This window comes from Haematobia irritans, chromosome 2 (genome assembly GCF_050003625.1).
Source record: "Haematobia irritans isolate KBUSLIRL chromosome 2, ASM5000362v1, whole genome shotgun sequence".
Classification (NCBI taxonomy): domain Eukaryota; kingdom Metazoa; phylum Arthropoda; class Insecta; order Diptera; family Muscidae; genus Haematobia; species Haematobia irritans.
The window spans coordinates 183,475,498-183,492,853 of record NC_134398.1 but is presented as its reverse complement, the minus strand read 5'-3'; the positions used below and the strand labels follow the sequence as shown (position 1 = coordinate 183,492,853).

The following is a 17,356-nucleotide window of genomic DNA, read 5'->3' as shown; positions in this document are numbered from 1 at the left end:
GTGCGTCCAGTCCCGTTCCCTCCCGAGTCGCCAAGCAGAATATAAGCCAATACTGAACCACCGATCACGTTGAAAATTGACCTTGGGACAGGTACCGTCATTCCGTAGTAAAGAAAGGCTAACTGGGAGCTATTTTCCTCGCTAGCGAAGAACGAGTTTGCCATTACCCTACCGCAAACTTCAGAATACATGTACATATTTTTTACGCTCTCCCAAACTCCAATCCCATTTTCATCTCTTTCCGTGCCAGTGCCATTGAGTGCAATCCAAGACCAATGGAGTACGTGTGTCCAGTCTGAACTCCTGATCACGTTGAAAATTGATCTTGGTACAGGTACTGTCATTCCGTAGTAGAGAACATTTATGAACTTCGGTATGGCTAACTGGGAGCTATTTTCCTCGCTAGCGGAGTACGAGTTTGCCATTACCCTCTGCAAAGATCGGAATTCATGTACGTATTTTTTACACTCTCCCAAACCCTAATCCCATTTTCATCCCTTTCCGTGTCGATGCCATTGAGAGCAATCCACAACCAATGGAGTATGTGTATCCAGTATGTTCGCGTTCCCTCCCAAGCAGAATATAAGCCAATACTGAATTCCCGATCACGTTGGAAATTGACCTTGCGACAGGTACCGTTATTCCGCAGTAGAAAACTTCGGTAATTCTAGCTGTTATTTTCCTCGCTAGCGAAGAACGAGTTAGTCATTAGCCTACTACAAACGTCAGAGCCGGCTGGAGAGAAGATCTTCAGGGATGTCGAATCCCTGATATCCACCTCAATTTTCCTATGGGAACATCAAGGTTGGCGTATAAGAGGAAAGACAACATTTCAATTTTTTTTTAGGGAGAAGCTGCGAACGATGATACTTGTGCGATTAAAGCCTTCTGCAGACAATTTGTCTAACACCACCAGACTGCAGTAACCAGAAGGTGAATCTTCCGTGTACTCATACCAGGCAGCTCCTTTGTGGTCATTAGCCAGGAATGCATTGTCCGGGTGATAAAGACCGTGAAGAGTTCCATCGCAATTGGGCCAAATGGTTTTCCCACGAGAATGTTGAGAATCCGAAAAGAAACGCCATCTGATCCCAGCATTCTGAGTCTCGCCAAGGTGATCAACAAGATTGTCACCACTCATAAGTGAGGAAATAGTTCTGGCCAAACGGGAGTGGTCGACGATTTGACACGGGAGTGGTCGACGATTTGACACGGGAGTGGTCGACGATTTGACGGAAAGACATTACCATTTCGTTCGAGGGACAAAGTACGAACGATGATACTCGTGCGACGAAAGCCTTCCGCAGACATTTTATTTCGAACTCCAAACGGAAAGACATTACCATTTCATTCGAGGGACAAAGTACGAACGATGATACTCGTGCGACGAAAGCCTTCCGCAGACATTTTGTCCAGCACCCCAGACTTCCAACAATACAAGCAGAAGGTAAAGGCGAGACTCCCGTGTACTAGAGGTGTGCGCGTGACTGTAATTTTATTCACACTCACGCACATTCACGAAGCAAAATATTTATTCACGCACGCTCACGCACGATACGTGTGGTAGCCAATCCCACTCACGCACATTCACGAAATCAAAACCAGTACTCACGCACGCTCACGCATGAATTACTTTTTAAGACTCACGTTCACGCACGATTCACGACAAATTCACGAGACTCACGATATTTTCCAAACGGAAATCATCAAAGGTAACAAAATTCAAAAATAGAATATGTTCGAGAGCCAAATTAATTTCAGATAACATACGAGTGTGAATTAAATCTTGATTATTTTCGTGAGCGTGATTTTGCAGAAATTTTAATCACGCACATTCACGAACCTATTTTATTTCTCACGCACGCTTACGCACGAAATAATTATTTTAGTCCCATTCACGCACATTCACGAGAGTTGCTTTGGATTTTGTTCACGACTCACGTGATTCACGTGTGAATCACGCGTGTCACGAGAATTTCGTGTCACGCGCACACCTCTACCGTGTACCCAGACCCGACAGACCCCCCTATAGTCTTCAACCAGGAGAGTGTGCTCCAGATGCCCTCATAATTGCAATCGAAATTGGCCCAAAATGGTATGGCTACGAGGATGTTGAAGCACATTGGAGAGAAATGTGATAGATATCTGACCCACACCTTAAAGAATCCACAAACAGTATACATATATATTTGAGCTAAGAATAGACATATTTAAAGGTACTGGAAAACAATCTCCCCCGTGGGTCTAAGATGATCTCTCCACACTTTATTTCTAACAAGATTAGAACAAATGCAGGATAAATCATCCTAATCGCGCCATATGTAGATGATTTCCCAACGAAGCTATTGATATTTGGTTAGACTTCAGAAGGAGCTGAACATCAACCAGGCAAAAATCAATTAATCTGGACATATCAGTGGAGTAAGAGGAAAGCCAGCTCTGATGAGATAGATTGTCTATAGAAAGATTGCCTATAGAAATCATATGGGCCCTATCTATCCTGTTTAGGAATTTCCAGGTACTTGATTAGCTTCTGATCTCTCCTGAACCCAACAATGAGGTGTTTTAATTACGCTCTAAAATCGTGAACGCACGGTAACAAAATGAAACGGAAAAGTTCACGAAAATTCAAAACGGAATGTTAACAGTTTTCGTCCATGGACATTCACAATTTCAGAAACGGCTTTCGTTTTTCTTTGGCCATGAAAAGACTTAGGATATTCGATGGACGTTCTTATGACAACTCGGCGGTGCAATGTGCTAAGGCGACCGTTAACGTCTATGGAGAAAACAATCCACGGTCGAGTCACGGTAACGGATTTTTTTTTACAAATTCGTATTATTACGTTTTCAGATCATGGACGCTGGTTATTGTTTTGACAACGCATGGTGTAATTTTATCGTTGTCAGATTGACACCTTCTGCTCTCCTCTTTGACACAGGTGTGTTGATTCAATTCCATAAACGTTTTTAAACGTACACACCGTTCACGATTTTTTCTATGGGTGTTCCATTTCGTTTAAATCGAACTGGACCTGGGATTAATTATTCGGTTCTTATAAATATACTAACCTATAGGTCTCTGAATTCTCCTTAGCTTGTATCAATTGTTTCCTTAGATTATCATTATCCAATTTGATTTGTTGCATTATCAGCTGCAAAGAGAGCAATTCACGATCACGTTCTCTTTCACGTGGTGTAGGTTCGGGTGTTCTAAATAAAGCTGAGGTAAGTGGATAGTTAACAGAACCGGGACCATTGAGGTTGGTTTCTAGAAAAAAAATATGGGAAATGCATAAGTTAGTTTTTCTCTTTTTTGGTAATGGACATATTCTTACCTATAGGTTGTATGTGTAGTAAACCATTTTTATCACGTTTCACTTGCATGCGACCAATGGCCAAATTAATGGGCACTGGTCCGGGTGAGGTAATATTGACAGGTGGACGATCTTCGATTAGATTAATACGAACATTTTCCAATGACACCTTTAATGAAATGTATGAAAAATGTTTTTATAAATTTTCGGCTAGACTGCACAAAAAAATATCACCAAGAGTTTTCCAATTAAGATTTTAATTGAATTATAAAACTATTCAATAAAAAATTTAATTGGTTCTGCAAATTTTTTAATTGAAATAAAAATCAATCACAAAGATTGATTGTATGGATTAATTTTTTAATTGGAACACTTAATTTTTTAAATCACTTAGGTGATTGATACTATCATTTCCATGATTGAAGACATTTCAATTAATTGGATAAATTAATTTCTTGATTGAAGACATGGAGAACAGTTTCGATTCCAATGGTTGAAACGAATTAAGGCTTCGAATTTCAATTTTGAGTTTAAATTTCGGTCAGTTTCTCTCTTAAATAACTTTGAGCTATTCTTATGCCCATTAGGCTTTTGACTAAATTTTTCATCCCAAAATCTTTTGGAAAATCGAACTTGCTCTCATAAGTCGATAATGTTTCTTAAATGACCATATTTACTTACATTCACTGGCAATGGATTCGTTGAGATCACTTCATCTTCAGCCAAATCAGCAAGACCTATAATCGTGCTCATGGACAAATCTAAACAGATGTCACTTACACGTATATCAGCATTCTGGGATACCAAACTAAAACGGAAAATTATTTTCGAAAATTATCTTCCAGATTATTCTGTAAAATATTTTCAGACCTTTGCAGACTTTTCTTGTCATTGACACTACCACTTAAGTCACTTAGCGATTTTAAGGTTTCCTCCAATCGTAGTCGAATACAAGGTGGCGCTTCTGGATTATATGGAGCTAGATTCCAAGCTTTACAGCGAGCACCAAATTTATTCTGGTCATATAAAAATTAAATCAAATCAAAGGGAAAAAGAAATATAAAACGAAACTATTAATTAAATATTATTAATTTCTTTAATATAATACATATATGTATACTTATATAAATGACCACTAAAGCACACGTTTAAAGCCAAAAGCAAAGCAAAGCCTAATTAGAAAACATAAATTTATAATAATCTAAAACATAAGTTTACAACAAGCTATATACAATAGACATGGACACAAGAATTAATTCGAATATCAATGTAATGTGCAGATTTCTTAACAATTAATAGCTACATTCATAGGGAGCCACCATGGTAGAATGGTTAGCATGCCCGTCTTGCATACCCTGTCAAAATTTTTGTCAAAATTTTTTCTCTATAGAAAATTTTGTCAAAATTTTTTCTCTATACAAAATTTCGACAAAATTTTTTCTCTATAGAAAATTTTGTCAAAATTTTACATCTAAAGAAAATTTTGGCAAAATTTTATTTCTATAGAAAATTTTGTCAAAATTTTATTTCTATAGAATATTTTGTCAATATTTTATTTCTACAGCAAATTTTTTTTCTACAGCAAATTTTGTCAAAATTTTATTTCTATAGACAATTTTGTTAAAATTTTTTCTGTATCGAAAATTTTGTCAAAAATTTTTCTCTATAGAAAATTTTATTTCTTTAGAAGATTTTTTCAAAATGTTATTGCTATAGAAGATTTTGTCAAAATGTTATTGCTATAGAAAATTTTGTCAAAATTTTATTTCTATAGAAAATTTTGTTAAAATTTTATTTCTATAGAAAATTTTGTTAAAATTTTATTTCTATAGAAAATTTTGTCAACATTTTTTCTCTATAGAAAATTTTATTTCTTTAGCAAATTTTGTCAAAATTTTATTTCTTTAGAAAATTTTGTCAAAATTTTATTTCTACAGAAAAATTTGTGAAAATTTTATTTCTATAGAAAACTTTGTCACAATTTTATTTCTTAGAAACTATTGCCAAAATTTTATTTCTATAAAAAATTTTGTCAAAATTTTATTTAAATAGAAAATTTTGTCAAAAATTTTTCTCTATAGAAAATTTTGTCAAAATTTTTTCTCTATAGAAAATTTTGTCAAAATTTTATTTCTATAGAATATTTTGTCAATATTTTCTTTTTTCTGTATCGAAAATTTTGTCAAAAATTTTTCTCTATAGAAAATTTTATTTTTTTAGAGATTTTTTCAAAATGTTATTGCTATAGAAGATATTGTCAAAATGTTATTGCTATAGAAAATTTTGTCAAAATTTTATTTCTATAGAAAATTTTGTTAAAATTTTATTTCTATAGAAAATTTTGTTAAAATTTTATTTCTTTAGAAAATTTTGTCAAAATTTTATTTCTTTAGAAAATTTTGTCAAATTTTTTTTCTCTATAGAAAATTTTGTCAAAATTTTTTCTCTATAGAAAATTTTGACAAAATTTTTTTCTCTATAGACAATTTTGTGAAATTTTTTTCTCTATAGAAAATTTTGTCAAAATTTTACTTCTAAAGAAATTTATGTAAAAATTTTTTCTCTATAGAAAATTTTGTCAAAATTTTACTTCTAAAGAAATTGTTGTCAACATTTTATTTCTATAGAAAATTTTGTCAAAATTTTATTTCTAAAGAAAATTTTGTCAAAATCTTATTTCTACAGAAAATTTTGTCAAAATTTTATTTCTTTATAAAATTTTGTCAAAATTTTATTTCTATAGAAAATTTTGTCAAAATTTTATTTCTATAGAAAATTTTGTCAAAATTTTATATCTATAGAAAATTTTGTCAAAATTTTTTATCTATAGAAAATTTTGTCAAATTTTTTTCTCTATAGAAAAGTTTATTTTTATAGAAAATTTTTTCTATATCAAAAATTTGGTCAAAATTTTTTCTTTATAGAAAATTTTGTCACAATTTTATTTCTATAGAAAATTTTGTCAAAATTTTATTTTTATAGAAAATTTTATCATAATTTTATTTCTTTAGAAAAATTTCATTCGTTTTGTTTAGCTATTGTTGGTTTTTCTCTAATCATTGTTGTTATTTTTTTGATTGCAGCTTAAAACCATGTATTGACTAGGTTAGGTTAGGTTAGGTGGCAGCCCGATGTATCAGGCTCACTTAGACTATTCAGTCCATTGTGATAACACATTGGTGAACTTCTCTCTTATCACTGAGTGCTGCCCGATTCCATGTTAAGCTCAATGACAAGGGACCTCCTTTTTATAGCCGAGACCGAACGGCGTTCCACATTGCAGTGAAACCACTTAGAGAAGCTTTGAAACCCTCAGAAATGTCACCAGCATTACTGAGGTGGGATAATCCACCGCTGAAAAACTTTTTGGTGTTCGGTCGAAGCAGGAATCGAACCCACGACCTTGTGTATGCAAGGCGGGCATGCCAACCATTGCACCACGGTGGCTCCCTAACACTAAACTACAAGTGTAGCTTAACCAACAGAGGAAAAGATTGTTTGTCAAATTTATTCGGGCAAAGCCCTATAGACTGCAAGACGGTTGGATGGACGCACGTTTCGGAATTACCACATTCCTCATCACCATCCTCTACTTGCAGCAAAACTATCAACCAATTATCAATTCGGGCAGTTCACTAAACCCAAAGTAAACCACACTTGAACCTTCCGAAAAAAGGGTTTACATGACAGCCGGCTTATGCCGAAATAAATTCGTACAAAATTTTGTCAAAATTTTTCTATGGAAAATTTTATTTCTATAGAAAATTTTGTCAAAATTTTGATTCGATAGAAAATTTTGTCAAAATTTGATTTCTATAGAAAACTTTGTCAAAATTTTGTTTCTATAGAAAATTTTTTCAAAATTTTATTTCATCATTGTTGTTTTTGATTTCAGCTTAAAACCATGCATTGACTAAACTACAAGTGTGTCTTAACCAACAGAGGAAAAGAACGTTTGTCAAAGCCCTATAGATTGCAAGATGTTTGGATGGACGCACGTTTCGGAATTACCACATTCCTCATCACCATCCTCTACTTGCAGCAAAACTATCAATTCGGGCAGTTCACTAAACCCAAAGTAAACCACACTTGAACCTTCCGAAAAAAGGGTTTTTCATAGTCGGCTTTTGCCGAAATAAATCTTTGTATAAACGAAGGCCGACTATCATAAACCTTTTTTCGGAAGGTTCAAGTGTGGTTCGCTTTGGGTTTAGTGAACTACCAGAATTTATTCTGATAATTTGTTATTAGTTTTGCTGCAAGTTGAGGATGCTAATGGGGAATGTGGTAATTCCGAAAAGTGCGTCCATCCAACCATCTTGCAGTTTATAGGGCGGGCTTTACCCAAATAAATTTGCCAAACATTCCTTTCGTCTGTTGGTTAAGCTACACTTGTAGTTTAGTCAATGAATGGTTTTAAGCTGAAATCAAAAACAACAATAATGATCGAAAAATAAACCAACAATAACAAAACAAAACGAAAATGTTATTTCTGTAGAAAATTTAATTTCTATAGAAAATTTTGTCAAAATTTAATTTCTATAGAAAATTTTGTCAAAATTTAATTCAATACAAAATTTTGTCAAAATTTTAATTTTATAGAAAATTTTGTCAATATTTCTATAGAAAATTTTATTTCTATAGAAAATTTTGTCAAAATTATATTTCTTTAGAATTTTTTTTTTTTAAATTTATTTCTATAGAAAGTTTTTTAAAAATTTATTTCTATAGAAAATTTTGTCAAAATTTAATTTAATTATTGATTGATATGTCTTCACATATTGTTTATAATCTGCACATTAGCATCGATTCATTATTAACAAAATATGTATATCTAGTTAAACAAATATACTACAACAACAAATTATAAAGCAATAATTAAAAATAATTAGAAATATTCAGAGAAGCATATTTGGTGCAAGTGATTGAACTAATTTAAAGTTTTTTTTTTTGTCTGTTTGAATTTCAAACATGAACTAACATAAAAGCTATTTAGGTGACTACTTTTGTATGTAACTGGTTGGTTGGTGTATATTTTGAAGTGTCCTTTATGTTAGTGTTCATGTGGGAATTAACCAATTTTTATGAGTTTTAAAGAGGGGAAGTGATTTTCGTGTGTATCTTACCCAATTGGATTTTTCAATTAATATTGATCTTACATTTATTTTTGTTTCTAAATAAAAAAAATACTACAAATCACACCAATTGTAAAAGCAAATTAATTTAACCAAAACAAATAAAAAAGAATTCAAATTTATAAATCGGTATAAAAAGCTGATTAAGCAAAATAGATTAAAAATGAACAGCGTTAACTTGTTAGCAAGCATTAACGTGTTACTAAGTAATGTATGTTAATAACGTTGATCTTGAAAATGTGATTCGCCGTTTATTGATATTCTACATATACATATTCTTCCGTCCCTATATTTTTTTATATATTTTTAACGAATTGAGTATGATTATTATAGGGTATTATAGAGTAGACTCCACCCACAATTAGCTCTTTATAGAAGCCTAAACAATACAACTTTTGAGTTGTATTGTTTATCAGTTATTCTTGAAGTTCGCTACATGATGTTAGTATCCGCTCTGTAACAAGCCTTGGTGGAGGGTACGTAAGATTCGGCCTGGCCGAACTTACGCCGTATATATTTGTTGGCGCATATTTTGTGGTTATTATGAAAAAATATTTCTTCGAAAGAAATGATAAGTAGTAAAAGAATTAGTTTATTTTAGAGCCACCATGATGCAATGGTTAGCGTGCCTGCTTTGAATACACAGGGCCGTGGGTTCAAACCCAGTTTCCACCAAACACCAAAAAGTTTTTCAACGGTGGAATACCCCACCTCAGTAATGCTGGTGACATATCTGAGTGTTTCAAAGCTTCTCTAAGTGGTTTCACTGCAATTTGGAACGCCGTTCGGACTCGGCTATAAAAAGGAGGTCCCTTGTCATTGAGCTTAACATAGAATCGGGCAGCACTCAGTGATAAGAGAGAAGTTCACCACTGTAGTATCACAATGGACTGAATAGTCTCAGTGAGCCTGAAATATCGAGCTGCCACTATACCTAGAAGATTATTTATTATTTTATGATCATCCCTAATAGCGACAATTTGTTTGGGTGTACAAATATCCCTTGAATAATAGATGTGTTGAAGTTTTAAATATTTTTAGGGAACAAGGGGTTATTGTTACTTCTACAGAAATGAGAACTTATCCACAAATGACTTTTATTCCTTGACAAACTTTGGTCAAAATTTTATTCCTAGAGAAAATTTTGTCAAAAATTTTATTCCTACACCCAGAAAAAGGGGCTCTAATACCAACTGAACTTTATTTTAGTTCATGAAGATTAGTTGATTTTAGTTAAATTTTGCACAATATGAGTAAATGTTCCTTATTTGAATAATTTTTTTCTAACTTTAATGACGTGAACTAAAAATAAAAAAAAAGTTGTATACAAATATAGTGCACAATTTTACTACAAAATAAAATAGTTCATATTTTCCTAAAATGGCAGAAGTTTGCTTAAATTGAGATCATAAGTCTCTCAAATGAGTAAACTTTACTAAAATTGTAACTGTCTTGAACTTCGTACAGCGCTAAAGACATTTTAATAATTTTTAAATCCATTTTTTTCTTTCAACATATGAAATTTTCTTGAATAACAGAAAAAAAATTATTTATTTTTAAAGAAAATTCTTCAGTTTGACAAAAAGTATTAACTTATTTGTAACATGTTGCAATTAGAAAACTATTTTAGTTAAAATTTTCTAAAATAAACCTACATTTTCTTCCACGGTGGTTTCACTTTTTTTTTGGGTGTAGAAAAAATTTTGTAAAAATTTTATTCCTAGAAAATAGTTTGTCACAATTTTATTCCTGCACAGAAAAAAATATTTTTTGTGTTCAATCACGAAATTAATTAATCCAATTAATTTTTAATTATTAAAAAATTAATTAATACAATTAAAATTTGTGATTGATTTTCTTTTCAAATAACAATTTTGTTGAACCAATTAAATTTTAATTTGAATATTTTTTTAAATCAATTAAAATTTTAGTTGGAAAAATTTTTGTTTTGATTTCTAGAGAAAATTTTGTCAAAATTTTATTCCTGAAGGAAATTTTTTCAAATCGTATTTCTATAGAAAATTTGTAAGGTACCCCTTAGGTGGAAAGAAATATTTTGCAAAATCTACCGAAACATCAAAAAATCTACCAATTTAACAAACAGTAAAAAAACTACCATTTTTGGGAGAATTCAACTAAACTAAAGTTCTAAAACAGATTGTGCTGCCTTTTAAAATATATGTTGAACTAACATGAAAGATTATGCAAACTAAATTTTAGGATTTTAAACATTTAATTGATTCACAACATTTTTTAAGTATCAATTAATGTTTTAATTAAATTTCAATTAATTTTATAATTGATACTATTATTTCTGTGATTCATCCCAGCAAAAACGTTTTTTTTTAACATAGTCTAATTTATACTTGAATTCGAGCATGAATTTGGAATTAATTTAGCCCTCTAATGCCCAATCCCGCCTTTAGGCAGGCTTTATTTAATAAGGAAGCTTTTAATAAAACACACCTTAAGACAATAAAAATGGGTAAAATAAAAAGAAAACTTAGGTGAAACTGTTCAAGAGGCTTTGCAGCATATACTGAATTTTTAACGTATAAATTTTTCTTGTTTAGTTTTCTTGTTTTTGTGTCGTTAACATTGAAAATTTAATCAGCTTGCAAAAAAAATTGGGGCATTATAGGGTTAAGCTGTTGTTAACACATTTTTAAGGCCTTTGATAGCACATGAAGATAAATGCTGAAGAAACGAATAAAATCAAGTACGCAAAACTCAAATTTAAATGAGATATGTATCGAGTTAAAAGGAGACTTTGTTAAACAATAAAACATTTATCCGTACAGTTGGAAACGTAATCAATTAAAAATTAACTACCATGAGATTTTGAAGTATTTGATTTAACCACCTAATAAAACCATTGCAATAATTGTAGTGGATATTGGAAGTGATATTTTTGTCCAAAAAAAAAATTGTGGTTTTGTTTTATAAAACTTTAAATAATATTTTCGATGCTTAACTCCATATAAAAGCATTTTATAAATTTGATAGAATAAACAATATAAGCTACTAAGCTCACAGTAATCTAAAAATTGTATTAATTATTTATATAAAAACTAGTTTTACTTATTATATTTAAAGTATCCTGAGATCAGTAAAGAATAGAATATAGATTAATATTTTTTTTAGATTAATATAAATATATAACGCAATCATAGAACCCCAAATAGACCGTAAAATCAATGTTGTTGAAGAGCAGAAAAGCGTTACTACAAACCAAAAATCTCTCATACACCAGAAGTTTTATGAAAATGCATTAAAACATTACAAATATTTGTTTAAGAAATGCAAATTAATATCGAAAAACCAAAAAGAAAAATTAATAAAGCTTTATAAACTAAATAAAAATTATTTAAAATACATACATAATTTTATTAAAATATTTAAATAGTTAATTTCAATAAAAATTAAATAAATGTTTTAAATAAAATACCTTTTTAGCTTGCTGAGCATTCTTGGTAAAAATTTTAAATTTTTTGTTTGTTTTTTTTTGCAGTTTTTTTGTAGTAGAAGTTTTGGTTGGATTCGTTTTTTTGTTTATTATAAGGATTTGTTGTTGTTGTTTCATTTGTAGTTGTTGTTAGAGATGTTTTTTTGGGTGTATTACAAAAACAAATCGTACGTTTATAAGAAATATTTTACAATTGGATTTCAGTTTTTTTTTAGTTTTTGTAAGTGATGGCAAAACGTAAACGGAATGCAACGAATGAAAAAAACACAATAATTTTATATTAAATAGAGGCACACTGAGAGTTTTTTTAAAATGGAGAATTTTGAAAAATATTTTTATTAAATGGTACATGTATTTAATATATATTTATTTTATATATATATATATAAATAGTATAGGTCTTAAAAAGAGAAAAAGAGAAAATTTACAAATATATTTTTCGAAATAAAAACATAAATTACTATAATATTGAAGAAAATGAAATTTATAATTACAGCATTTTTATAAAAAAAAAAATACGAAATAAATAGTTGTTTTTTTTTTTTTGTTTTGTAATTAAAACGGACAAGAAAGAATAATAGAATATGAGGAATTATATTTTGTTTCCAAAATTATTAAAATTCAAGCAGACTGTTACAATTTCATACTAATTTATTGGACAAGAAGTTAAAGGAATTGTTATTAATAATTTATTGAAAAGCAAATGCCACATTCCAGTCTACACAAGCATAGCTTTCTTCACTGGCTAGGGCAAACTCATCCATGATCTTCAGAGGGGATCTGACTCATACGTAAATTATTCTTTTAATATGACTACAATCCCTTAATCTTATGTTTTTAAAAATAAATCGAAATCTATTTTTAGATTTAGTCATATAGATTTTCAATGTTTTTTAAGTAGCTGGTGAAAAACCTACGTTCCAAAATCGTGAACCGACGCTAACAAAATGAAACGGAAACGCTAAACTCGATAACCTTGACCCCATGATGTTCCAAATTTTTATCCCGACAAAAAAATATATGTAGGACACTTTGTACTTTTTTTGATACATTTCGACTGCCAAAAGCATCGTGTCACAACCGCGAGCTATTTGGTACTTTTTCATCACAATTACTCTATATAGAGTTATTATACCCTACATGTGAACGTTTCTCAGATATCAAATCAACTCTAAAAATTATAAATAGCGGACATTAATGAAATGAGAATATTTTAGTTTTTATTGCATTATCTCAACATTTGGCAACAATGAGAGGAATATTGTCTATACCACATTCGTCCGCAAATGTGAAACGTGAAATGTGTTTTTTTTTCACCACACTGAGGAACAGAGTATTATAAGAAATTTTCTATAGAAATAAAATTTTGTCAAAATTTTCTATAGAAATAAAACTTTGACAAAATCTTCTATAGAAATAAAATTTTGCAAAATTTTCTATAAAAATAAAATTTTGACAACATTTTCTATAGAAATACATTTTTTACAAAATTTTCTAAAGAAATAAAATTGTTACAAAATTTTCTATAAAAATAAAATTTTGACAAAATTTTCTATGGAAATAAAATTGTTACAAAATTTTCTATGGAAATAAAATTGTTACAAAATTTTCTATATAAATAAAATTTTTACAAAATTTTCTATCGAAATACAATTTTGACAAAATTTTCTATCGAAATACAATTTTGACAAAATTTTCTACAGAAATAAAATTTTGACAAAATTTTCTACAGAAATAAAATTTTGACAAAATTTTCTATTGAAATAAAATTGTTACAAAATTTTCTATATAAATAAAATTTTTACAAAATTTTCTATCGAAATACAATTTTGACAAAATTTTCTATCGAAATAAAATTTTGACAAAATTTTCTATAGAAATAAAATGTTGACAACATTTTCTATAGAAATAAATTGTTGACAGAATTTTCTACAGAAATAAAATTTTGACAATATTTTATATAGAAATAAAATTTTGGCAAAATGTCCTATAGGATAAAAATGGGACAAAATTTTCTATGGAAATAAAATTTTGACAAAATTTTCTACAGCAATAAAATTTTTACAAAGTTTTCCATAGAAATAAAATTTTGACAGTATTTTCTAAATACTAAAATTTTGACAACATTTTCTATAGAAATAAAATTTTGACAAAATTTTCTATAGAAATAAAATTTTTACAAAAGTTTATATAGAAATAAAATTTTTACAAAAGTTTATATAGAAATACAATTTTGACAAAATTTTCTATGGAAATAAAATTTTGACAAAATTTTCTATAGAAATAAAATTTTGACAAAATTTTCTATAGAAATAAAATTGTTACAAAATTTTCTATAGAAATAAAATTTTGACAATATTTTAGTAGAAATAAAATTTTGGCAAAATTTCCTATGGGATAAAAATGGGAGAAAATTTTCCATAGAAATAAAATTGTGACAAAATTTTCTATAGAAATAAAATTGTTACAAAATTTTCTATAGAAATACAATTTTTATAAAATTTTCTATCGAAATAAAATTTTGACAAAATTTTCTATAGAAATAAAATTGTTACAAAATTTTCTATAGAAATACAATTTTTATAAAATTTTCTATAGAAATAAAATGTTTACAAAATTTTTATAGAAATAAAATTGGTACAAAATTTTCTATAGAACTAAAAGAGGTGGACTAAAAAGAGGTGAATCAGGTGCTTGATATTCAAATTCGTGGCCAGAGAATTCTCCAGTTCAAGAACCTCAAGAATATCGACGGAACATTTCATAATCTGTTTCTCTTTCGTAAATACGGGGAAATTGTTGCTAAGAACGTTGAAAGAAGAAACAACAATCCTGAAGCCATTGACTGGTGGCACATGTAGGAAATATAAGGAAAAAAATGCAAAAGATTTTTTTATCAATTATGCGGCCAAACAGAGCACCAATGGAGGGACCTTCGGATGAAGAATACCACGTTGCGGATTGTCAATGAATGTCACTCGCATGGGTCCAAATGCTATCGGTGAGGCAACACTCCTCTCCCACCAGCACCTGATAAAATGGAAGAGGGTCAAGCAGCCCAACCATGCCATATCTAGAAGGACGCTCTTTGAAAGAGCGTCGATCAGATTTCTCCTGATCGACGATGATAGTGATGATAAAATAATAGTGACTCTGGAGTCGGTGCTGGGGGTTTGAAGGCGATCTACATCCTCTAGAGCGCCAGATTTAACGCTACAAAAGTGAACCTCTTAATCAGGCAGCATAATATGCAGGTCTAAACAGGATTCATAAGGTGAGAAGCTATGAGGTTAATCCTTCGAAACCGACTACCGCCAATAGTATCGGAGGAAAGACCTCCTCCTCGGCAGAGTAGGATAGTTTTGGCCCAACTTAGATCAGGGAAGTGCAGCGCCTGAATTTCTATCTATCAGTGATTGATAGCAGCGTATCTGTCGTGTGTCCCACTTACAATTAAGGGACACATGACACTCGTCATACTTTTGCTTGCCCAGTTAGACCTACCCGACATTCTGGAAAAATCTCAGTGACGAGGAGAGGCGGCAGCCTAAAGAAACCAAAGCGGTGCTATCTCAGCTACATTCTAGTATCTCTAGGTAAATGAACTTCTCGCTTCTGAACCCAGGATTTCAAGATGCTCGATGTGTGCACATTAGGCTCACACCACGAGACATCTCTCCGCGTGTCCTGCGAACGTAACAGTACTGACACTTTCATTACCCAGAACTCATCTAACTCACTTCGCCGTACTGGATGTAGATATGCAACTAACGCTTTCATTTTTTGTCCAGAATGAGCACTCATTGCGTCGATTGGTTTCTCAAGCCCAAAATGACCAGCAGAATATGACCCACTTGAACCTTCTCATCTATCTCTCTCACATCCAATCGTCGGTCTGTCAAGATCGAGACCAAGGATTTCTGTCCATTTATCTTCCGATTTGGTGACACATGGGCGTGGCCCATAAAAGTCTTACGGAAACTCGTTAAATGACTTAAATGATTAGCACGGATTTCTGTCTTTTTATCTTCCGATTTCGTGGCACATGGCTGTTGCCCATAAAAATCCGACGGAAACTTGTTAAATGTTGGAAATTCGAGCAAAAGAGTCGCCCTATACAACATCCAAAACGATCTTTAATTCCGCTGCGCGATTTACCGCCCAAAACCAAGAATCGAATCAACGACCATTTATTTAGAATCCGCTGAAACATATGCTTCCCGATGCTTTAAAAAAGGATACGAGTTCGAGATATTAAATTGATCTTACATCAGGGGATGAGGCTAAGTACTTATCGTACCGCTATCGTATGTGTATACGGTCATTAACAAAAGGAGAGACTCCAGCAATTTTAGCATAAAACGAAAAAAAAAATCCAGCAAATGTGCCTATCTAATAAATTACAAATTAATTACAAAATATGTTCCTCACTTTGGAGACCAAGCTTATTCTCTATCTGGTATTCTTGTATTCTTTCTTGTCCCAAAAGAGTATATAGAGAAAAATAGACGTATAAAGAGAAAAAAATTGTATTAAAGTCGTTGACAAGAAATTTTGTGAATTTTTAAGAAAAAACATGCAAAAAAGTTCATTTTTTAAGCAAAAAACATTTATATATTTAATTTTAATTTTTTTTATATAATTTTTTTTTAATTTAATTTATTTACATTAATTTAAATTTTGTTAATTCAACTATTTATGAAAACATATTAAAAAGGAATGAAAAACAAATTAAATGAAGGAAACAAAAATGATAACATAAAACAAACTAAATTATTAAAAAAAAAAAAAAACACAAAACAGACAAACGAAGAAAAACCGAAACAAAAGTAAACGAAACGAAAATTAAAGCTTTTTAAAGCCCTGCTTCTTTCACTTACCTGCAATTCATCCCAGGGTATAGCACCACATTCATCACATGAAATTGCTGCAACCTGAACACGTAATGTGGAATTATTGCCTTCCTTTTGTTGTATCACTTCCACCGTTGTAAGTCTAGAATATAATGCAAGAATATGTTTATCTTTTAATATTTAATAAAAATAAATCAGAAATCCACCTAAAAGTAGCCATTGAAACCAAATCACGTCTCCGCCATGTACTAGCCTCCGAAGGCTCTGATGGTGAACTCAAATTGGTTTTAATTGGCTCTTCATACACCTCACTAGCCACTTCTACAGGTGATGCTTTCATATTGCCATCCGTTGTAAATGGATTTAGACGGAACATTACATCGATGCAATCCATAGTCTTATCATCACCCATTACTATGGCAAAATTTTCCGAATCTGAACTAATATCACTTTGTATGGAAAATGTATCACTCATATCATCGGTCTGAGCCCTTGATGTTATGGCCGAATCGATGGAAGTCATAAAGCTAGAGAAACCTTTTTTCATGGACATAAGACCTGTAAGGAGAGAAAGCAAGAGTAAGC

General features: G+C 30.8%; 1 protein-coding gene across 3 annotated transcripts in view; it reads right to left on the bottom strand.

The window, feature by feature from the left end:
* Positions 1–17,356, bottom strand: part of LOC142226779 (bridge-like lipid transfer protein family member 3B) — a 156,952-nt gene that overhangs the window by 23,835 nt on the left and 115,761 nt on the right. For all 3 annotated transcript variants that reach the window (XM_075296983.1, XM_075296984.1, XM_075296985.1), the window contains exons 14-19: positions 16,978–17,329; positions 16,799–16,913; positions 4,188–4,333; positions 3,999–4,125; positions 3,339–3,486; positions 3,073–3,271 (exon numbers count right to left, since the gene is read on the bottom strand). In XM_075296983.1, the coding sequence (XP_075153098.1) occupies positions 3,073–3,271; positions 3,339–3,486; positions 3,999–4,125; positions 4,188–4,333; positions 16,799–16,913; positions 16,978–17,329 (1,087 nt within the window). The remainder of the gene's footprint in view (positions 1–3,072; positions 3,272–3,338; positions 3,487–3,998; positions 4,126–4,187; positions 4,334–16,798; positions 16,914–16,977; positions 17,330–17,356) is intronic.